The 25,187-nt window shown below is 38.7% G+C and overlaps 2 protein-coding genes across 4 annotated transcripts in view; one reads left to right on the top strand and one right to left on the bottom strand.

The window, feature by feature from the left end:
• Nucleotides 1–7,193: 7,193 nt before the first annotated feature.
• On the top strand, nt 7,194–9,083 carry LOC121871798. Its single transcript, XM_042374295.1, has 3 exons — nt 7,194–7,494; nt 7,735–8,155; nt 8,522–9,083. Exons 2-3 carry the CDS (start codon nt 7,757–7,759, stop codon nt 9,032–9,034), a joined length of 912 nt encoding a protein of 303 aa, XP_042230229.1. The 5' UTR covers nt 7,194–7,494; nt 7,735–7,756; the 3' UTR covers nt 9,035–9,083.
• A 1,031-nt stretch (nt 9,084–10,114) lies between these two features.
• LOC121871799 (biogenesis of lysosome-related organelles complex 1 subunit 1-like) overlaps nt 10,115–25,187 on the bottom strand; it is a 107,299-nt gene continuing 92,226 nt past the window's right edge. For 2 of the 3 annotated variants that reach the window (XM_042374296.1, XM_042374298.1), the window contains 3 exons: nt 13,495–13,712; nt 13,179–13,235; nt 10,115–11,584 (listed from right to left, as the gene is read on the bottom strand). In XM_042374296.1, coding sequence (XP_042230230.1) covers nt 11,544–11,584; nt 13,179–13,235; nt 13,495–13,712 — 316 coding nt within the window. In that variant the 3' untranslated portion in view covers nt 10,115–11,543. The remainder of the gene's footprint in view (nt 11,585–13,178; nt 13,236–13,494; nt 13,713–25,187) is intronic. The other variant, XM_042374297.1, reaches the window with a different exon arrangement.

Raw genomic sequence — 25,187 nt, forward strand, 5'->3', positions numbered from 1 at the left:
ATTTTTCGTTTATTCCCTTCTGCTGCCGTTAATCACATGCTGGCATTTGTTGCCATTTTTCGTTTTCGCCACACTGCTGGCGTTAATCACAGACAAGGCAGATGTTGCCAGTTTTCGTTTTTGTCCCTCTGCTTTCGTTGATCACATGTATGGCAATAATTGTCACTTTTCGTTTTCGCCACACTGCTGCCGTTAATCACATGTACAGTAAGGCAATTGTTGCCATTTTTCGTTTTCGCGACACTGCTGCCGTTAATCACATGTAAGGCATTGTTGCCATTTTTCATTTTCGCCACACTGCTGCCGTTAATCACATGCTGACATTTGTTGCCATTTTTCGATTTCGCCCCACTGCTGCCGTTAATCACATGTAAGGCAATTATTGCCATTTTTCTTTTGACGCCCCACTGCTGCCGTTAATCACATGTAAGGCAATTGTTGCCATTTTTCGTTTTCGCCACACTGCAGCCGTTAATCACATGTAAGGTAATTTTTGCCATTTTTCGTTTTTGCCACACTGCTGCCATTAATAATGTGTAAGGCAATTGTTGCCATTTTCCGTTTAACGCCAAACAGCTGCTGTTAATCACATGCTGGCATTTGTTGCCATTTTTCGTTTTCGCCACACTGCTGCCGTTAATCACATGTTAGGCAATTATTGCCATTTTTCGTTTTCGCCACACTGCTGCCGTTAATCACATGTAAGGCAATTGTTGCCATTGTTCGATTTCGCCCCTCTGCTGCTGTTAATCACATGTCAGGCAATTATTGCCATTTTCGTTTCACTGCTGCCATTAATCATATGTAAGGCAATTGTTGCCATTTTCGTTTAACGCCAAACAGCTGCTGTTAATCATGCTGGCATTTGTTGCCATTTTCGTTTTCGCCACACTGCTGCCGTTAATCACATGTTAGGCAATTTGCCATTTTCGTTTTCGCCACACTGCTGCCGTTAATCACATGTAAGGCAATTGTTGCCATTGTTCGATTTCGCCCTCTGCTGCTGTTAATCATGTCAGGCAATTATTGCCATTTTTCGTTTTCACCACTGCTGCCGTTAATCACATGTGAGGCCAATTATTTTCCATGTTTTCGCCACACTGCTGCGTTAATCACATGTAAGGCAATTATTGCCATTTTGTTTTTCGCCCCCCTTCCCCATTAATCGCCGTAAAGGCGCTTGCGCCTCATTCTTATCGCCCGTGCCGCTGTTTATCGCCCGTAACGCGATTGCTCCACTCTTTCTTATTGACCCCTGCCGCCGTTAATCGCCGTGGCGATTGCTGCCTCTCATTCTTATCGCCCCTGCCGCCGTTAGTGCCCGTAAAGGCCATTGCGCCACTCATTCTTATTGACCCCTGCCGCGTTAATCGCCCGTAAGGTAATACCGCCACTCATTCTTATTGCCCCCTGCCGCCGTTAATCGCCCGTAGAAGGTTGCGCATAGGGTGGGCTGGTACGGATAGTTTATTTTTTTTTGAGTTTGAAAATCGTATCATGGTATTAATGGTGTAGTTCTATGTTCAGAATCATGTGATATCTTCATATTTGAAAGTTTTATTTTTACAGGTAAATTTTAATCTGGAAATCTTATGAAAATCTACAGACTCCCACCTTTACCAACAATTTTCACTAAATAGCTTATTTAAAGTAGTAAATGGATTAGTTAATTTAATAGGATGAAAATTATCCAGAATAGTAAACGTAATGAGATCTTGACATATTTATTAAATTTAATATCTTTTAGGAAACAAAAATCATCAAATACAAAACCGGGTTTTACTACTATTTAACGGGGTGTTGCTGCACACCATAGAGAAATATGTCTTTCTTTGCTTCTGTTTCTACTCATCACCTCCCTGCTGACCACTCTGAGCTCGATGTAGCTCTCTCCTCCTGGCTGCTGCACACGTGATCACAGCCCTCACCACTTGCTGTACAACGCCTATACTCTGGGAAGTGGAGAGGCCTACAGGAGACATGGCATGGGTTGTCTTAGGAAAGCCTGACTTGAACATTGGTGAGGCTGTTGGTAAGAGGGGCTCACTGCCAGCTCGGGACGTTATCCAGATCTATGAGATCGTTGAGGGTCTTGGCACCTAGATTGACTTCAGGAGTCTTCCTGACCTCTAAAGGAATCACTACCAGTTCGATTCGTCATGTCCAGATCCTCTCATAAGTCTCTCATATCCAAGATCTTTTGATCAAGAACACTCTTCTCTCCTCCCTCATCCCCATTGCAGAGCATTGGTTCAGAACTGCTCTCTCGGGATGAGCATACCAGAAGATCTCCTCACAGTCTGGGTTCTACAACTTGAAATAACCTTCCTTGGCTGACTCTCAGGAGCTCAAGCCGGAAGAGAACATGCCTCGACCTTCGGAGAACGATGACTTGACCTGGTGTTGAACCAATTTGGCAAGTAGACACTACCATGAATTGGACAATAAGTCCTGTGCTGTGAAGCTGGTCTCCTTTCAGTTTATGATGAGCCACCCAAATTTGCAGGAACCTGGTTGCCAGTAGAGCCACTCCAGAATGAGACTGGACCCATCTGCAGGCAAGCAAGTCTATCGGCATGACCCCAGCCTTTGATGGCACTGCAAATCATGTAACTAGTACTGGTCAGTAATTGTAGGTCGCCAATGACAGCACGTGCAAGCTCAACGAGTGGAGGCCAACTGTGATTTTTTAAAGCTCGGATTTATTTCTTTTAACTCAGTGGCAGAGTCTAGCATCTGCTAAGAAGGGATCAGACCATTTGTTGTTTGAGAGTCTGCATCTAGCCCTGGATCAGATGTCTGAGTGGCAACTGCTATGTGGAGGTCACAAACAATCCAGACCAGCTTCTCCCAATCTTCCACGCATCCATTTGTATGACTTCTCTTGCCACCCTGTGTTCATTGTTGGTGCTGTCCTCCAATGGCTTCCGTAGGGTCTGGTCTACGCTCTCTGAGCCAGTTTACAATGTTATCTGCCACTATCTCAGCTGGTTTCTGATGTCATCTTTTCTGGAGGAAATGCCAAATATTTCCTCCTGGTTCACTGCAGCAGGAGTAGTGTTCCTCCTTCCACCATGGCAGGAACAACTTGTCAGAATCTCCAACTTTCAGAACACTCTAATGTCATCCTTCTCCCATCATAGAACAAACAATTGATCTCCATTTCTTTTATCCCTTATCAACCTCTAGGTTACTGACAAGTTTCCTGAGCTCTCCTTACTTTGGTTAAGGATCTATCACCAGGTGAACATCATCAGGTGTTATCAACCACTGGCCAATCCAGGCAGCTGTTGCTATCTCTGCAGTTTCCTCTGAGACCAGGTGTGGTGTCGTGATGCTGGCCAGAGCTATGCTCGATATCTTCTCTATTTTGAATCTTATGCCTGGAAGGTTTGGGATGAATATTTTCTGGGTTAGGACAAGTCACCATTCTCCTGGTCAGCACTTGATCAGCCATGTGGGGAAGTCATTAAACTCTGAATCAGCTTGACTCCAATCATCGCCTTTTACCTCACCCTGGCCTTCTCAAGTCCTACTTTCAGCAACTCTTTCTCTCTCTTCTGTCTCTCTGTGGCAGCTTCCTGTCTCTTGGACTGGAATATCTTTTGGCTAGAAATCATGAGGAGCCTTAAACTGCTAGTCTTCTCTCTGTGCTTTGATAAATGCCAGTCTTTATCACAGGGAATTTCAGTTCATTTTCAGTGTAATACAGGAGATGTGGGTCTTGATTTACAAATACGATCGTGATCCAAACTCAGACAGAGAACAATTGGCACTTGCAAGTAATTATGTCAAATAACTGGTCCAGTTGTTTGGCAAAGCTGTCCTTAACTGCAAGTTTTCCTCTCCCAAGAGAGATATCTCTTGCCTTTTCCCAACTGGCTAGCAGTCTCTCACTAATCTTCTTCTAACTTGTTATGACTGGAGGCTTGAACTGAGCGTTAGCCAGAGTGTACTGTGCCAAGACAGCTTTGGTCATATCATTGGCAATGTCTTTGTTTGTGTAAGTTCTTTGGTTCTTTTCACTGATTTGCCTGATTAAAACACCGTATCTCAAAGCATCTCTCAATGTAGGCAACTCCGACTTCAGGAGCTCTCTCCCAGACCCAAGATAGTATCGAGATATGATTTTGGTTCCTCGCCCTGGACACAAGCAGCCATCGCAAATATTATCAACTTATAAATGCATCAGAATCTGAAACAGAAAAAAATATTGTTAGTTGGGTTGTTAAAGAATGAAGTCAGAAAGCAATGTTCACTATTTAATTGTAATGCACTAATGCAGCTGTACGTTAGATTTTCGATAAATTTCACGCTAAAATTTACCTAGCAAAAGGTTGCAAAATATTGAAACTGAAATTATTTTCTGTTTATATACACTAAAATCTACCAAAAAAGTGATAGGCCATTAGTTTTAGCTGATCTTCCCTCCTATGACACACCCTAACACCGCAGGTTAGACACCCTAGAGCAGCTCTGCTTCTCTAAGCAGACACCAGCTCCTCTTCCTGCCCCAAGCACCACGTCCTACCGACCCCAGCACACCCGTCCTGCCTCAGACGCCGCCCCCGGCCCAGCAGTACCCCCTGCCGCTCCTCCTGATGCAGCCCCTGCTCCCGACGCGGCCAATGCGCCTGAGTGCGGACCCACACACCCCTCTTTTCTCCCTCAGGTACTCCCTGCTACTGTCCTGCACCCTGCTGCTGTAATGGACCCAGCTGCTGTCACGAGCCCTCATCCGCTTCTGCTGACGCAGCCCCTGCTCCTGACCCAGGCCTACACACCCCAGCAGGCGCATCTGACGATTCTGTACCTGTCGCGAGTGAAGCACAACATTCATCGCCTCCACAACCCTCTTTCTCCCTCTCTTCTCCCACAGATCTTGTGTGTCTAGACAGTTGCCTCCACTAGCGGCCGGCTCATCCACACCCTTGCCGTTCTGCCTCACATGTGGCATGTACCGCCCTTTCTGCCTCACATGTGGCATGTACCGCCTTTTCTGCCTCACATGTGCCATGCAACCCTGCAGACAACAAGTCTCCTACACCGCCTGGAGGGAAGGGGGGAGTATTGTAGTGGATTTCTCCCCTACAAACGCTGTTTGTCGCTGAGTAGCCGACCCCACGAATTCCCCAGTGTACAGTATGCCTCGTGGTCTAGGTCAACCAGCGCCGCCTTACATGACGGAGGTCAACTACTAAGCCACGCCTACCTCCGCTATTTAAGACCTGACCTAGTGGTGACCACTCTCTTTCTACCTACACCAACCAGCAAGCAACACCTCCTCCTCCTCCTGCCTGGCGGCCCTCGCTCCCGCCGGCAACCATGGCGACCCACAAGCTGGTCCTCCTCTGAGCACCCTCACCAACCAGCTCTCTCTACATCACGCTTGTAACCACGCTGCCACTTCCCAGCACCAAGCTGCATTGTACATCCAATACAACATGTATACAGAGAGCACATCGTGAGTTTCCTTTCTCCATCCCATCCTGAGTGTGAACCAATAACCCATACCCCACAAGGTGACAATGTCTGGCATTTGTTTGTTTATTTATTTGAGGCAAGATTTGACAGTTGGTGCTGAAGGCCTGCCTGCGTGTTTATTTATCATTATTTAAGAGTGACTAAGCTCTTCTCATAATTTTCCACCCAAACGACCTGGGTGAATATAACTTACATTGGAGGGATTCTTGTAAGATAGTAATTTATTTGAATGTTTTTTTTTTTCAATTTAAATTTTAATTGTTTATTCCTTGATAGAGGAAGCAGGATCCTAGTGCTGTCACTTGGTACCCCTGTACCATAACACCAGAAGCAACTGGCCAGTGTCACAAGTATATACAGTACAGTACAGTCATCCCTTGGTTATCATGCCTAATTGGGACCCCTCCGATAACGAAAGTACAGAACCTATGGGATTTATTCTAAATGGTTCAGGCACCCAAGACCCAACCCCAAGTTTCCCATTTTACGACCATTTAGACCCTTTTAACATATATATAATGTTATGGTAAATATCATAAACACACACAGGCATGGCTAGGTTTATTACAAAGAGATGAAAAGGGTACGCTTAATACTGTAGTCCACAAAACATGTAGCTATGCTTTTTTTTATTTGGTCCCCCGTCATACGAGTCCGTTTTCTCTCACATCAGGACGCCTGAGTCCTCCGTTTTCTCTCAATCTTAGAGTGCATCAAAAACTTTACTATTTTTAGTAATGACAGAATTTGAAATTGCAACCCCAATTGCAACTTGCAATTGTTGAGGCAACTAGATATGTCTGATTACAGCAAATGTGTTATTGTCAATTTGTAGGTGAAAGATTTTATCCTCATTAGATGTAGGTTAACATTTAAGCTGTAGGCAAATGCTTAAAAAAAGCCTAAGTAAGGAAGCATATTCCTTTAACACATAATATCTGACCAGTATGGGGAGGATCATCGTGTCTCCATCAGGGGGTCATGGAGTGGTGGTCCAGCAGACGTCACATTTTATTTAATTTTTTTTTTGGGGGGGGGGGCACGGCCGTATATGCGATCGGACGTTGTTCGGTCGGACGTTAACCGGCGCATGACTGTATATTTAAATTACAAACAGTATAACATTTTGATAAAAACATCATATCTACTGGCATTTGTTCTAATCTAACATTAGTATCTACGTATTTAATATAAAAGAAGTTAAATATTTGTTTTTATTTGTTTTGCAGGAATGAGGGAATCATTAACTTTGTTATTACAGTGCCCAGGCCCATATTTTGGAGCAGCACTGCAACAGGTTTGTTCACATTCATGTCTCACTCATATGGTGTCAGTGTCACCTTACAAAAAAACTGAAAAACAATAAATTTAGCTTGGTGTCTTATATCTCAAACAATTTTATTTTAAAAATCTATTTTTATTGTTAAATTACTGCGTTACTTATTTACAATAGCTAATTCCTAATTCCATTTACTTCTTCAATCTTGGTCATTTGATAACTTGTCCACACACCACTGAATGGCTTTGGCTCAAGTGGGATGAATATATTGTTAACAATTAATAAATTACAAACTGAAAAAAGGTTTAGCATATGCATAATATATCACATACAATAATAGGCTATTAGCAGCTACAAGGGTTATAAATATCCATCATAAAATATTTTTTTACATTTCTATAGATGCAGAAAGTCATACAGGAGAATATATGGCAAGTCTGATAAAAAAATGGTTGAAGAAATTGGTGCAATGAAGGTGCTTGCCATTTGCACAGATAATGCTTCAAACATGAAGAAAGCCTGGGCACTTATAAAGGAAGACTTGCCCATACACTCAACTTAATATTCACAGATACGGCCAATATTAAGTCAATTGATAGCAATCGGCGAGACTGTACATGTGTTGTGAAGGCTATTACAAATTCCCAAAAGCTGACTGCTATTCTAAAAAAATGCCAGAAGTCATTACCTGGCCACAGTCAAGAATCACTGAAACTTCCAGTTAAAACAAGGTAAGGTTTTTACATGCTTATTCATGGGTGGTCCGGAAGCTGGTGTAGATGAATCACTATATTGATAAATCCAACAATAATGTACAAATAAAATTTAATGAGAAATTTATATTTTCTGATTTATTGTCACTTTATCATAAATTCATAAATGTCCCTAACTAGGCTATACAGTATAGGTATACACATAACTTTACAAGTGCCAAGACTCCAGCACCATTCATAAAGTTTCAATGTTTTCAGATGGGGATCAATAATCCACTGCATGGAAAGTATGAGCAACAACAGAAATGACCTTAAAGGCCTGGCTATTGATGACGAAGCAAAGAAGGCTGGGCTAGACCAAGCAGTTAGAAATCTATTGCTCTCAGAGATTTTCTGGGATAGAGTGGATGGGGTTTTAAAATTGCTGAAACCAATAGCAGATGCCATTAATGCCGTTGAGGGGGACAATAAACACCTGTCTATTGGACCCAAAATATTCAGTGACTTAGAACAAGCATTTAAGGATAACATTTCCTCGAGTCCTGTTCTGAAGAGTGAGGAAGAATGTCTGATGAGTATCATCCCAAAAAGAAGGAAATTTTTACTGCAGCCCATCCACCTAGCTGCAAACTTACTTGATCCTCGTTACAGAGGATCTCACATCTCTGGAGAAGAATCGGTAAGCTTTTATTCTCATAATTATTATCAAATACTGATATTCATCAAACTATAAATAAAGACCTACTTATTTTCACAAAAAGTCAAAAGTACTATATATGAACATAAAAAAAGTGCTTGAATGTCAATAATATATCTACCATTTTGTTGTCAAAAGTACTGTATGCAAGGGCTTCACATTAATTCAAAACATTATTGTTTATTTAATTGAATTTTGTACCAGTCCCATACTTCAATATAGCCCAACAATTTTTATAAATTGTATGCAGTGCCGCAGTGGACTGTTGACTATAGGTGCAATGGTATTTACCTTGAACATTCAAAAACGTAAAATTATCTTACATTACAATTTTTTTTTTTTTTTCAGATAGATGCAATGGAAGTCATCCACAACATTGCAACAACCAACCCACATGTGTATGAAACTAAAGTTTTAGGGGAACTGGCAGACTACAGGTCTAAAGAAAATTTATTTGCCAAGTCATTTACCTGGAAGTCTGTGAAACAAACTTCACCTACCAGCTGGTGGAATGGCATCTGCTGCTCCACTCAATTATCAAGAATAGCCAGCGATATATTAAATCTTCCACCAACTAGTGCAGCCGTCGAGAGGTCGTTTAGTCGCCAATCATGGATTCACAATGAAAAACGAAACAGGCTAACAAATGACAAAGCTGAGAAATTAGTCTTTATTTCTCATTACTTGGCTTTAGATGCTGAAGAAATAGTAAAGAGGATAAACGTAGGAAGTTTTACGGGTGATTGTGATGAAGGAGAAGAAGAAGAAGATATTGGGATATCTGATTCTGAATCAGAAAATTCAGAAGTATCCATAAACATGGATGCATGTGATTCAGATGATATGCCTGATCTCTCTTAGTCTTAATATAATAATAATCCGTGGCTTTTTCCCTTTCTGATATTTTTAAAATACCGTAATGTATTAGGCTTAATTAAATAAATAAATAGTTGAAAAAAAACCCTAATTTTATTTTATTACACCTTAAACCAATATTAAAGCTTAAATTACAATTCCCATAAGATATTGTAGACAATACAAGATATAAAGTTTAGATTTTAAGAAAAAAAAGCATATTAAAAAAAAAATGACAAAAAAAAAAAAAAACCATGGATAAAAAAAACGTTTTTTTTGCAGCTCCAGTTCGGTGTCACAGATATTAGCTGGCGGGTTGGTGTCCACAGGACCACCGCTGCATGATGGATTCGGCGATACCTAGAAACTGATGCTACAGACGACAGGTCTCGGAGCGGCCGTCCACGCTGCACCACCCCTCAGGACGACCAGGTCGAGTGGTTTATTTGGTAGCATAAATTAATGTGGCAATATTCACAAGTATCACAAATAATTTTGTGAACAGGGAGCTCCTCATATTTTATACTGTCTATTTATCACTTCCCGACCTTATTTATAAAGGTTTGTTTCACTTGACCAGGCCATAGTAGCTGCTCAGCAGGATTACAGGGCTGCCAACATACGGCTGGAACAACTCGCCTTTCCCAATACCTATCATCACTGGTCTCAAATTGTTCACACTACAGTATGCACCGATACTTTTTGTTGCGAGTGTACATACCTCATTAATGTGCGAAGGTTTACTGTACTACTGGTATAAAGAAAACTTATAATTGTTGTTTAAAAGGGCATTACTGGGGATTTAATAAAGATTGCATAAGTCCACTTTGATCCAATGTCAATAACACTATTATCAAATCATTTGGTACTTAACCTCTTGAGATTGGTTAAGACACTACATTACTGATATGTAAAGAGGAGACTTGGTGGCATAGCCCCCTGACCATTTCCTTCCACATTTCAGGTTTGGGGTCAGAGCACTTTATGAATGTCAACATCGTGTAATATATTATACTAAATGATTCCCTTTAAAAAATTTAATCTTTTTTAACAATGATCAACAAAGTTTTACAATAAAAAACAATCTTATTTTTCTTTTTAATGCCTTTTTACATACTGAGTAAATAATTAGGTAAAAAAATGCTATGAAAAAATTTATAACAAGTTTACATTTACACTGTAAATGGTATTTAAGCTGTCATAAATAGTCTTATTTAAAATTCAGTGGAAATTCACACAAGAACATTAAGATATTTTACACATTATAAAAACCCTTTTTACACATAACCACAAGACAAAAACACTTAAATACCTGTACGTATATGGAAACAATATCAGAAAAACAAATGTTTTGGTCAGATGGGCATGCCTACCTTCCAATTTGTGAATACTGTATACCAAATGTCGTGATCTGTTATAAGCACATGACAATGAAATAAGTTACAAGCACACCAAACGTAAACAATGATGAAGGCACAACACACATTCAGTGCCAACTTATGCAGTAATTACAGCAGTGAGTATTTAATGCCAAATTCACTTCAATCCAACCTATCCCACAAACATACCACACATAACTTTATACAGTACACAAAAAATATACCACATACCAACCTGTGCCACATGTATTCTACACATGATAAGTTCTACAAAATTTCTATCAAACATATATCAGAAAACCTATGCCACAGGCAAACCACCAATACAAAAAGAATACACCAGACTAATTCATACCAAATTCATATCACATGATAGCCTATGCCACAACCATACCACTCACTATCTTTTCAAATATTCAAGCAAAAATTACCATTCTCAAAATAACATAGTAATTTTATTAAAATAAACCTGTTCTAGGCCTGTTAACTGCTGATTCCGTCTGGATTAATGAGGCTGGAACATGTATATTATATCGGGTTTTAGTAGCGAAACCCAATTGTCTGTTATCCATTTATTCAGTAACTATCTAGGATACAGTTCCAAGTGTATATCACCATAACTTATCACTGTAGCTATGAGTGTTAAGAGGAGGACGGAGACTATGTTAATAGTCCTGCGAAATACGTCCGGTTGGTGTGAGGGGTTGAGGAACAATGCCTATGAGTAGTGACCCATCGAGGGAGAACGGAAATATGTACGTCATCCTCCCTCGAGGGAAGACGGAACCATTCACGATGGCTCTCAATATCGTCTTCCTCTAGTCAAGGATATCAAACTACTGCCCGCATTAGGTGACCAGAGAGCCGGCTACTTAGTGCCTTAGCTCAGCACAATATGAAGCGGCTTCCCGTGTGCACACCTTATCACGTGCTCTGAACATGCTATCTCATAGCTAGTGGAAAGTTACAGAGGGTGATACAGTATATAAATCAAATGTAATTAACCCATTTATATAATACTTCTGCCTATAAGACAGGGGCTATTACAAACCACTCTATATTCTACTATGTCATGTGCCCATTTAACTGGAAGGGTATGTAAATGCTGTCTGGCCATTCATCAGTAAGATTAAATTTCAACTTGTTGAGCCTCCACCACTGCCACCCTGTTGTTCAACTGGAGAACAAAAATATTATTAAAAAATAAATTAGAGTAACCCTGTACTGTACATTACTTCAAGTTCTTTTTTATTATTATTTTTCAGTCATAAGAACATGATATTCACTTTTTCAATTTATTTCATTGCAAGGTTTGATGAACGGTATCCCACTAAGAAAAGATAAGAATGGCTGGATCATGAACATCTTTCAAAGGTTTACAGTTCCAGCATATATATATATATATATTCACCTCTGCACCAAAAACTTATATTCAAGTACAGTAATTAACAATCAACTAGGTCACTGATCATCCAAGTAAGTCAAACTCTAATTAACCTATTCATTAAGTGAACCAAACATAATTCTCACTTATGTTCTTGTCATTCAATTTCAATACTGTATGTATCTAATCACTCACCTAAGCAATCACAAAATTAACAGATCATTCAGTTAAGCAATTATGAATTGGACCAGCCAATTAATACAATATAAAATTTACTAAATTTTCGATGAACTAGCATCTTTCTTTAGATACATACGAATATATTACTACAAATATACTGTAACACCAACTGTCACTACAAAAAATATAGATATACCGTACAATGAAAATGCAGTAAGCCCATGTAATTTTGGACAAACTTTTTGGAATTTGGCCATTTTGGACACCAAGGCTATAGGGCAAATATTCATAAATTTAGAGTTTGAAATCTTGAATGTGTGGTACAAACTATGGTGGCCCATATGATAACTTCTCATGTGACCAATGTGTGATGCAGTGTGCTATCTACCTCACCCTCTGAATGGCTCAAGTGATAACCTGATCAATTTGAAGCAGGTGCACTGCTCTTCAGATCATCTTGCATCCATGTCCCCACATATCTCAGTTCACTATGTCTGCTAGTTTGATGGTCAAAGCAGGGTCCTTACATAGTCTCTGCTAACCACATTTTGTACTATTCACTTTTTTTGTGTGGTTTTGTGTCACTTTTAATACCCTAGCAATTATTTTTTTAGATGTAGTACTGGGTACGTTCCTAAATAGGAAACTCCTTAAAAAAGGTGAATGTAAAGAAGGTACCCGAGTGTGAAGTAAACCCCAGACTCGGATATCAGTAATAACCACAGCATACTTATATGTTAGCCATTGGGTACAAAATAAAGTCTCAATGCATTGATTTTAATTTGTGTGTATCATTATCTTGTCTTTAAATAGTGTAGAAACAGGAAATTGGCTGGTTATTTAAGCATGTGACTTGCATAAGTCAAACAAAACATGAGGCAACTCTCGCCAATTTCAAAATCATTAATTTTCCAGACTGGCCTTTCCTTAAGTTAGTCCAAAAATATGAGAATGTACTGTACAATTAGCACTTATGTGAGTTAGTAAACAACCGAGATCAAAATACAATTGAGACTATAACATGCCGTAAAGGTTAAATACAGAGTGGTGTACATACAAGTTACTTTACGGAGAAATATTGTAATGTGTAAAATTTCTTGGTAAAGTGACTAAAGCACCACCATATATAAATAAAAATGGGAATGTCTTTATAGGCATGCAATAGGGACAAATATCCTTTCCAGTCCAGTATGGATTGGGTAATTACCTAAGCCAATGAGAGTCGAGGCATGAGTAGGGCGTTTATCTGCATCTGTTTGTTCGTCTGTTTGTTAACACAACAAAAGAGGAACAGCTTGAAATATACAAATAAAAACTACACATGGTAAAGGGGTAGTCTTCTATAAGTTGCATAGATATTTTTTTTTTAATTTGGGATCAATTGTAAGAGAACAAAGCAACAGGGATCATTAAATGCAAAAACATTTTTGGGGTGGACAGAAAGTGTCTGCCTCTCTACAGAAATCCCTGTAGTAATTGTCTTGTGTTGTGAGGATAAATAAATACAGCTGCAATAAACTCACCTTTGTAAGCATATTCTAAAGCCGTAGCAATAGTCTGCATGTCTGACTCAATTGTTGTTGCCCAGTTCTGAACATGGCCCACCTCCTTCAATGAGTCAGTGAAAGATGAAATAAGACCTAACCACTGAGATGTCTGTCTCTGGAAATTGGTGGCATTTTGTTCGAGCTGGCTTGCTTCACTGTCCAGCCGTTTCTGATTGAGGTATGCTTGGGCAACCCTGTAAATTCATGCCAAAAAATAGTCATTCTTATTAATTACTGTGTAAATTAAAATACAGTGGTCCCTCGGTTAACGAGCACAATCCATTCCAGCAGGTTGCTCGTTAACCGAAACCATTGTTTCAATGGGTTTTTGGGTAAATAATTGGTTCCAGCTCACTGAAAATTGCTTAAATTCAACAAAAAAGGAAGAAAAGTACACTTACTTTGAGGTGTGTATGTAGAAGGCTCCTGGATGATGATGATGATGGGAATTAGAATGGGGGTGGAGGAGAAGGGAGAAGAGAAGGCATTGGGGTGAAAGAGAAGTCACCCCATGGTGCTATTTCACCCATAAAATTTTAATTCTCTTGGTGTAATTCAAGATTATTTTCTCTAAATCAACACTGCACTGCATTATATATTGTCAATATGTAAAATAAATTTCAAAATGACCAATAATTTGCTTGAAAGCACAGAAAAAAAGCATTTAGTTGAAGAGAGTCTCAAGCAATATGTTACCTCCACTGAAAAGAGAGAGACTAACGCCTATTTGGTGTGTTAACATGCTGGATGGTGCGCCAGAAACTAGTTTCTTTACCTACAATTATGTTCAATAATTGTTAAAATGACTAAAAAAATTTAACATTAAACTTTAAAAATTATTGAATAGTATAAACTTCTTGATATTTACTAAATTAGTAAGGAATTTAAGCCCTAAAACCGATTACTGTATTGGCGGACTTATACTACAGCTGGTGGACCGCCAAATGCAAGCAAAAACATGTTGAGGTCAGCTTGTAAAAAACTCGTTAATCGAGGGATTGCTCGTTAACCGAAGTTAAGAATCTTATGGAAGGTAAATCGTTAACCGAAATCTCATTAACCGAGGCGCTCGTTAACCGAGGGATCACTGTAAATGCTATTATATATCAAATGTTATCGATCCTGATACAGTACTGTGTACCTATAACATTATAATCTAAGTGTCATTTCTGAGGCATCAGTTAAGTAATGATAAACTGACAATATTTTACATACGCAGGTAAATTTACAATTAACAAAATGAAAATAAAAATATTTATTTGCTACAGTAGAGTGAGAAAAACACACTAGTCAAGCTATAAATCTGAATAAACTTTATGTAAAAACTATGAGAGCAACTCGCCCACATTACTTATTTGCAAAGCAGTACTTAATGAGAGTTGATGTACAGTATTAGTATTCTAATAACATTTTCACTTTTCTTAAATTTAGTAATACCCAAATGCACCCCAGTAATTCAAAACTGGTGAAGCATGGCTGCTAAATGTGGTATCCACCTCCTGAACCAATGATTGCTGGTTTAAGCTACTCAACCGAGCACTGAGTGATGTGACCCCCAATCAACCTAATTGCAGAAAGAGTTCTGTTAGCTGGGCGACATAATCATTGCCTGTGGGGGTGCTGAAGCTTACTAAGTTGTAGAAGTCCGAAGTGACTGTACAGTGAACCCTCACTTTACACAGTCAATTGAACCCACAGAGGCCCGCGTAAAGCGAGAAATGCGTAAAATGAACAACATAACATATGGGATTAATTGAAATAGAGACCGGGCCGAACCCCAAACTCCACTTTTTCCTGACACAGTACCTATGCTCTAGTAAAAATAACATCTTAATTTTATGATGGTACACACACACACAATTAATATTTAAGAGAAATAGAGAAATACAGTCGTCAAGTTAATGTTCATTCAAATAATGGACTCAACTCCCCCCCCCTTCTCACACTCACTGGCTCCTCCCTCTCTGAAAAATAATGTTTGGGGAAAACACTACATTTTAAGGTATAGTACAGGTTGTACCTCTCTAGTCCGGCAACCTCGGGACCTGACCGGTGCCGGACCATGGAAATTCACCCTTTTCCTGGATAGATAGTGACTTGTGCTTATGCCTGGAAGCACTAGCACCACTTTCTCTGCGTCATGGTCTCTTTGAAGACATATTGAAGGGTTAAATGTCGTATAGTAGCTTCTCAAATTTCGCGAGTTTTTAATTCTTAACGTATTTTATTGGAACACAAAAAAATAAATAAATATAAATTTTGACGGCGGAAACTTGAATTTCGACGGGTTTGAACGGCCCGCCAACGTGCAGACGACGTGCATAATCGTGTAAACAGCGTCATTTCTCTTATGTACAAAAGATTCATTATTGTTTATTACTGAATGTCTTTTTTATTGAATTAATGTTTATGTGTGCAAAATGAGCAATACAATTCATTAATAATACGTAGCATATTAAAACACACGAGGAAATGACACAGCATTGTCTTTTTTAATAACAAAACCAGTGACTGACTGGTTCTACATATAAAACTGAAGAAAATAAGACCTTGAATGTAGCTGTAGTAAAATTAATATGGTTGTTTTAAGTAATGTTATTTAATGTTAATAAATGGAACAATAAAAGTAGCTAACGATAATGGTAAAGAAAAAGAGAGATCGCATATGTAAGTGCGCATGCGCACACGTGAAAACATATCATCATTACTTTACATAAGAATATGAAAGCAACACTTATTTACTGTTCATATACATTTTAATTAATGTTTCTGAATTTGTTTTTATTGAATTAATGTACGTGTGTGCAAAATTAACAATACAATTTATTAGAGGAGACGGCTGCCGGCATTGTTTATGTTAAAGCTTACGAAACCAGTGACTGATTGGTTCTACATATAAAACTGAAGAAAATAAGACCCTGAGTTTAGCTGTAGTAAAATTAATGTAAAAAATGAATATGGTTGCTTGAAGTACCTGTAATGTTATTTAATGTTAATAAATGGAACAATACAAGTAGCTAACCATTAATGGTAAAAAAAAAAGTGAGACTGCTCGTATGTAAGTGCGCACATGTGAAAATATATCGTCATTACTCTACATAAGAATATGAAAGCAACACTTATTTACTGCTCATATATATTGAAGGGTTAAATGTTGTACTCTGTATAGACAAGCAGAGAGAGAGAGAGAGAGAGAGAGAGCAGCCGAACTGCCGGATGTAAACAAACCTTAATTTCCCGCGTCTTTGTTGTTGTTTTTTTACGGGTATTAGCCTACCCGGGCATAGGTCACTGACCCACATTGGGGCCTGAGGGGCAAAAATTTAATACTTCTGCAATAATAAAAATAATTCAGATAAGTAAAAAAAAAACAAAAAAAAAACCAAAATGCCCATCTACCTATTGGACAAACTAAAATCGTTCCGGACCACGGGAGTTTCCGGACCACAGAATGCCGGACTAGAGAGGTACAACCTGTAATAAATAATACCTCAAACTAAAGTTAGGATAATATAACTGACATTGCTGGATTCCTTGCAAGACCAGGAATATTTTGAATATACATGTCATATATTTTGCACAAAAGATAACATATTTGCTCTGAGTAAACAAAATACTTACATTAGATCTAAAATTTGTATGTCTAATGCAAAATCTATGATGTTTATATTCAAAATGATCATCAAATTGTAAGAATTCCAGCAATGTAAATTATATTCTGGCCGGGTAATGTGTATGAATTTTATGAGCTAAAACAAATATCTTCAATAAATCAAAAAAATATGCTTACCCAAACATTATCTGTCAATCAAAATACCCCACCTCCGGCTCCCCCACTCTTCCCACCTGCTCCCTGGGTCCCTCCCTCCCTCCCTACCCCTCACCCCCACCTTCCCTCCCTACCAGAGAAATGTTTGGGTTTAAACAATATATTTACATTTTTAGTAATTAATAATACCTCAGACTAAAGTTAGGAAAATATAATTGACATTGCTGGATTCCTTGCAAGACCAGGAATATTTTGAATATACACGTCATATATTTTGCACAAAAGATAACATATTTGCTCTGAGTAAACAAAATACTTGCATTAGATCTAAAATTTGTATGTCTAATGCAAAATCTATGATGTTTATATTCAAAATGATCATCAAATTGTAAGAATTCCAACAATGTAAATTATATTCTGGTCGGGTAATTTGTATGAATTTTATGAGCTAAATAAAAAAATTATACTTCACCCGCGTATATGAGTAGATGCACCGAGTAAAGTGGAAATTCCGGTTCTGGCAGGGTACTTCGTAAATGTAGAAACACGTAAAAAAAAAACGTGTAAAGCGGGGTATTACTGTACTAAGTTTAGGGAGCTGCTGCCTTTATTAACAGCAAGAGAACCTTCCCTCCAAGTGAAAGGAAGAATGTACTGCATGCGGCTGGTGTAAGAAGTGTAATGTTGTATGGCAGTGAAACATGGGCAGTTAAAGAGGATGACATAAGTAGACTTGAGCGAGCTGAAATGTGAGGTGGATGTGTAATGTGACGCTGAAAGATAGGAGGCCCTGTACAGAGCTAAGAGGGAGGCTGATATTGATGTCAAATGCACTGAGCTCCAGGTGATCATCCACCAGGCAAGCTGAGGATTCACTCAGTTACACCAGGCATTGCCATCAACTGGTTTAATGAAAATGCCCCTGGGATTCAAAATATTGCACTTCGAAATCTTGCCTTTCTAACAATAGAGCAGAGACTCTGAGAACTCTACACAATGAAAAATGATTAGTAGATCAAAAAGCCTGGTGAAATACAGAGTTTTGCAGAAGCGAATAATGAGCATGATTTCTATGATGCTATTAGGTAAATCTATAGCCCTCAGAGGAAGAACATCACTCCCATTAGGTCAGTGGACGGCAAAACGCTCCTCAAAAACCATCAGCAAATCTCGGACTGGTGGACGGAGCATTTCAGGGCATATAGTGCTATACGACCTGCCAAACAGGACACCATTCTAACCAATTGATGCTCCACTTGAGTTTGGGCAGTCTCCCACACCATATTAACAAGCTCAAAAACAATAAAAGCGTAGAACTGGATGGGGTCCCGGCAGAACGTTATAACAAGGGTTTTTTAACCTCCCAACATCTATTCCAATTTATTAAAGCCATCTGGAGAGTTGAAGCAATCCCACAGGAATGGAAAGCTGCTACTATAGAGACCATATATCTACAAGAAGAAGGAAGACAAAGTTGACTGTGGTAATAGCAGGGGTATATCCTTCTTAGTAGTCGGTGGCAAGGTGCTGGCCATAGTCATGATGCACTTGAGGCACCCAGAGCTAGTAGACCACCCCCCATGCACTCCTCAGTCCCAAACCTCCATAAAATATAACGGTGTGAAGGTGTGGAACAACTTACCCCCACCCATCCGAGCAAAGACTACGCTCCCTTCCTTTAAATCATCTCTTAAAACATATCTATTGTCTAAGTAAGTATTAATAGTTCTTGTAATACCTACTATATATACAATACCTGCTTTTATTGTACCATCAAAACCGTTTCATCGGAAATTATCATGTAAATAGATAAGAAATTACCAATGCAATAAATATATTTGCCAACTAGACATAATCCTGACAGCTCTGTCCTCTTGTTCAACCTTAATACTGTACAACCCACATTGTACGGCTTCCCCATTATATTTATGTTTTTCAATTCCACTGTAATTTATGTATATACAGTCAACCCTCGCTTTACGGGGTCCCACTTTACGCGTTTCCACGTTTACGCGGTACCCTGCCGAAACCGGAATGCTCACTTTCCGCGGTGTGTGTACCCTTTTACGCGGAGAGCGGCGCGAGCAGGGTGCACACAAGGTCGCCCAGTCATCAAAACATTACCGAGTTCTTCACCCGCCACCCACCACAGCCGGCCCAAGTCAGTGATAGTGATAATGATAGTGAGGATATGGACTTATATGGACTTTGAGGGGTTTGACAAAGAGGCCCTGCAAGCCTCTGTGGTGGATAGTGATACAATTGATACAAGTGATACAGGTGAGGGCCAATAATCTGCCCTCTGCCTCGGAACCAACCCCCCATCCCCGTGTGCCCAGCCATCTTTTCTACTAATGTAAGTGTTAAAAAACCTAATATTATTGATATTTCTCTTAATTATTAATTGTGTGTGCATACCATCATAAAATTAAGAAGTTATTTTTACTACAACGTAGGTATTGTGTCTGAAAAAGTGGAGTTTGGGGGTCGGCCCGGTCTCTATTTCAATTAATCCCATATGTTATGTTGTTCACTTTACGCGTTTCTCACTTTACGCGGGCCACCGTGGGTTGAATTAACCGAATAAAGTGAGGGTTCACTGTACTTATAATACAAATAAAAAATAAATAAAAAATAATAATAAATAAATATTGAAGTGATAACTGTGGTAACATTGAGATGTTCTTATTACCACCACACTATTGTACTATTCCAGATGTTACTAAATGTTACATAATACTTCCTTGAGATAAATGTATAGTATATACAGGTTGTACCTCTCTAGTCCGGCATTCTGTGGTCCGGAATCTCCCGTGGTCCGGAACGATTTTAGTTTGCCCATGGAGAAAATTAATTTGAGTCTGGTATTTTCGATGTTTGGCTAAATTTGGCCTTATTTACCTTACTTTTTTGGCGAATTACTACCTGTAATAAAGCAACATCCTAATAAACCAACGAAAATAACACAGATAAAGTTAAATAAAAACTAAAAACAACACAGAAAAGTTCTTATGTTCTACAGTTTTAGCTAGAGTTGAACCTTATGACTTGGCAACTTTGTCATCTGAGTAAAAACACACACAACAACATTGGCTGTCTTTATGTTTTCAACTTTACCACCACTGGTGGGTGGAATTTTTTTTTAAATTCAGAAACATTAATAAAAACATATATGAACAATAAATAAGTGTTGCTTTCTTATTCTTATGTAGAGTAATGACCATATGTTTTCACATGTGCACACTTACATACGCGACCTCACTTTTTTTCTTTACCATTAATGGTTAGCTACTTCCATTGCTCCATTTATTAACATTAAATAACAAAACAACCATATTAATTTTACTACAGCTACAACCAGGGTCTTATTTTCTTCAGTTTTATATGTAGAACCAGTCAGTCACTGGTTTTGTAAACAACGAAAACAATGCCGTCTCGTCTCCTCGTGTTTTAATATTCTACGTATTATTAATGAATTGTATTGTTCATTTAGCACACATAAACATTAATTCAATCAAAAAGACATTCAGTAATAAACAATAATACATTTTTTGTACATAGAGAAATGATGCTGTTTACACAATTATGCACGTCTCAACGTTGGCGGGCCGCTCAAACCCGTCGAAATTCGAGTTTCCGCCGTCGAAATTTTAAATTGTGTCGTGTTTTTTTTTTGTATGTGTCCAAATAAAAAAAGTCAAATTAAAACCTCGCAAAATTTGAGAACCTACTGTACAACATTTAACCCTTCAATATGTCTTCAAAGAGACCACGAAGCAGCGAAAGTGGTGCTAGTGCTTCCAAGTGTATGCACAAGTCACTATCTATCCAGGAAAAGGGTGAATTTCCATGGTCCGGAAATTCCCATGGTCTGGCACCGGTCAGGTCCCGAGGTTGCCGGACTACAGAGGTACAACCTGAAGGTGCCTAAAAGAGAGCTCAGGTTCTCAACTGGCTCAGCCATGTTAATATTGTTATTATTATCCACTCTGTATCTGTGTTTTTCTGGTTAAATAAACTGTTTCAATTCAATCCAATTCAATTCGCTGACTGGCAAAACACATCACTGTAAACATCCTCCCATAAACTCAATGTGGATTTAGAAAAGATCACAGCTCTGCTGACATGATTTTTGGGTATTATTGCACTTGTTGCCAACAATTTAATTTTGGAAGAGGTGGGTAAAGGAATATCTCCAGACACTACGTCAGTGACAAAAGTTCTTCAAAACTCGTAGCAATCTCCACGCTGGGGATATCGTGATCTTCTCTGGAAAACCCCTCCCCAGGAGTCAGTGGATGCTAGGGAGAGTACTGAAGGCACTCCCGAGTGAAGATGGCCTGGTGCGAAGTGTTAAAGTGAAGACAAAGGACTCGGTGTTAATACGCCCAGCGACGAGACTCTGCCTGTTGGAAGGGGTCGGAGAGAGTGAATCTAATGGTAGGCCGTGATTTCGAGCGAAGCCCAACAGGGGTAGTGTTATCGCCACGGTGCGTTCCGGCCACATATTAAGTGAAGAGACCGTTTACAACTCAGAATAGCTTACTAAGCGAGATAGAGCTGATAGCAGCTGTGTGACCGCCTGAGGGGCAGAGTATCGCCTTCTACTGTGGAGCCAACACCTTGATTCTCGTCAGCCAACATCTTCCTGCAGGACATTATATTTGGTCTCGTTGGTCTAACCCTAGAACCGAAAACATGAGTGTGATTGTGAACTGTTGAATCCTCTGAGAACTCTAAATATCTTTAATAAGTGTATTTATGTACTGTATATATTGATCATACATATTATTCAAACTGTGTGTCCTGATGTATCAGCAGTTGTTATATGTGAAATGTATTCAACAGGTTTTGATGGATTATACTAATCGCGTCAACGATGAGGGTCTTATTATCCTGCACAGCCACAATTGCTCCTATGAGCGATTACATTAAATAACAATACTGTACTTAAAACATACATTATTCATTTTTTACATTAATTTTGCTATAGCTACAACCAGTCTTTTTTTTCTTCAGTTTTGTATGAAGAACCATCGTCACGGGTATAAACACGAACGAAAACAATGCGGTCTCATCTCCTCTTGTGTGTTTTAATATTCTACTTATTATTAATGAATTGTATTGTTTATTTTGCATATATAAACATGAATTCAATCAAATACATATTCAGTAATGAACAATAATGAATCTTTTGTATATATTCTTAATAAGATAAATGACACCGTTTCCTTGAGTGCGCACATTAAATAACATTAATTAAAAACATAGGTATTTTCTGACGTTAATTTTACTGCAGCAACAACCAGGGTCTTATTTTCTTCAGTTTCAGATGGATAACTGACATTATGGGTGTAAACACTGACAAAAACAATGGCATCACATTTCCTCTTTTTGTGACCACCACATTATTATTATTATTATTGATTTATATTGTAGAAGGTGCATTCATAAACATTATTTAAAAGCCAAACAAAAGATATGAAAATTTCAGACTTTGGAATGCATCTCATTATTATTGCTTTATTTTAATGGTAATTAATGATTCACGATACGATTATTCACCTTACACTGCAATATTGGAGGACACATTACCGCCATTATTTGAGGCTTTACTGTATACTACAGTATAGTACCGTACAGTATAAGGATATTTTCTTGAAATGTAATTGTAGTTACTGAAGAGTGTTACATAAGACAAACACTAACTCTGATACTGACTTTAACTCATGAGATACAGGGGGTTGCCGACTTACGAACACCTGCCAATACACACAGGGTTAAACTTGAAATTTACAGTAGTACTGTATTTTATTTACCTGATGACTCATTTTTTACTTTCATTTATTGTATTTTGTCATTCTATTTCTTCTTTTGTCTCAAATTAAGCAATTTTAGATGTAATATAAGGACTTAGGCTACAAAATAGTGGGATTTTAAACATTGTTCTGTAAGTACGGTATGCACACATCATGTCCTCAGGAACAGAACTCATTCATAACCTGGGGACCCCCTGTATACAGGAAGTGCTCGCTTAACGTTGTGGTTACGTTCTTGTAAAACGCAATGTTAACGGAATCAATTTTTCCCATAAGAAATAGATAAAATACGCTAATTACATTCCCAGGCTCCCTTTGCCCCACAAAATACATTACATATACATAAATTCAATGAATTTTTTTTAGGAAATACAGTCCTGCGCCAATTAACGTCCTAGATACGTTCTTGGAAACGTGATGTTAACCGAAATGGACGTTGTCCAAAATTACATAAACCTATCGGATTTATTCTAATGGGGGTTCCAGGCACCCAACCCAAGTTTTCCATTTTACAACCATTTAGACCCACTAAATATATATATATATATAATGTTATGGTAAATATCATAAACACACATAGGCATGGCTAGGTTTATTACAAAGTGATGAAAAGGATTAATGTAAAGTGGGTAGTCCACAAAACATATAGCTATGTCTCTCTTTATTTGAGTGCCCCGTCAAAGAAGTCCGTTTTCTCTCACTTCAGGACGCCTCAGTCGTCCGTTTTCTCTTAATCTTAAAGTGCAGTACACCAGTGACTTATTTATTCCTTAGTAATGACACAGAATTTGAAATTGCAACTGGGGTTGCAATTGTTGAGGCAACTTAGATATGTCTGATTACAGTTGGAATATTCAAGATCCATTGTGAGTGATGTTTAAAGCTTCAACTGTCTTTATGGTTGGTAAAACTTGTCAAGTCTGACAGTCTGAGTGGCATGTGTGAGGCCTTGTGTTTGTACAACCGCTAAATATATAAATATATAATGTTATGGTAATTATCAGAAACACACATAGGCATGACTAGGTTTATTACAAAGTGATGAAAAATATACCATCAATACTGTACAGTGGGTAGTCCACAAAACATGTAGCCATGTCTCTTTATTTGAGTGCCCCGTCAAAGAAGTCCGTTTTCTCTCACTTCAGGACTCCTGAGTCGTCCGTTTTCTCTTAATCTTAGAGTGCAGTACACCAGATACTTCTTTATTCCGTAGTAATGACACAGAATTTGAAATTGCAACCCCAATTGCAACTGGAGTTGCAATTGTTGAGGCAACTAGATATTTCTGATTACAGCAAATGTGTTATTGTCAATTTGTGGGTAAAAGATTTTATCCTCAATAGATGTAGGTTAACATTACACCTGCAGGCAAATGTTTAAAAAAAGCCTAATCAAGGAAGCATATTCCTTTAACACATAATATCTGACCAGTATGGGGAGGATCATCGTGTCTCCGTCAGGGGGTCATGGAGTGATGGTCCAGCAAGAGTCACGGATTTTTTTTTTTGGGCGTATATGCGATCGGACGTTGTTCGGTCGGACGTTAACCGGCACATGACTGTATATATTATACATCCAAAAAGATAAATAAACTTGTCTTTGTTGCACTCATAGAAATACCACTTCCAACACTAGCCTTAATCTTGTCTGTGCTGATCTGGATAGTACGCACTGTTGTAGGGGTTAAGCCTAATGCTACACCAATGTCCACCTTTCTCAAAACAGTTTAAAACCTCCATTTTCGTAGCAAGGCTAATGGTATTGCATTGCTTCTTCACAACACTAGCATCACTAACACTTGATGGGCACTTGGGAGCCATTTCAAATGGTTACAGTACAGTATTTATAGCAAAAACACTTAAGCACACACATACACTGTGGAAGCTTAACAAAGACTGGGGAGATAATGCTTGGCTGTGACGCTCCGCGAGAGAGCATAGCGCGCAAAGATGAGAGAGGGTGATGCGCCATTCAAAGTAGTCCGTGTTGGGTGACAACGTTATAACAAATTGGTTGGGTCGTAAAACAACGTTGTCGGAGTCATGGGTATCTAAAGAGTAGCAACGTTATAACGAAAC

Source organism: Homarus americanus, unplaced genomic scaffold (assembly GCF_018991925.1).
Source record: "Homarus americanus isolate GMGI-L3 unplaced genomic scaffold, GMGI_Hamer_2.0 scaffold39675, whole genome shotgun sequence".
Classification (NCBI taxonomy): Eukaryota; Metazoa; Arthropoda; class Malacostraca; order Decapoda; family Nephropidae; genus Homarus; species Homarus americanus.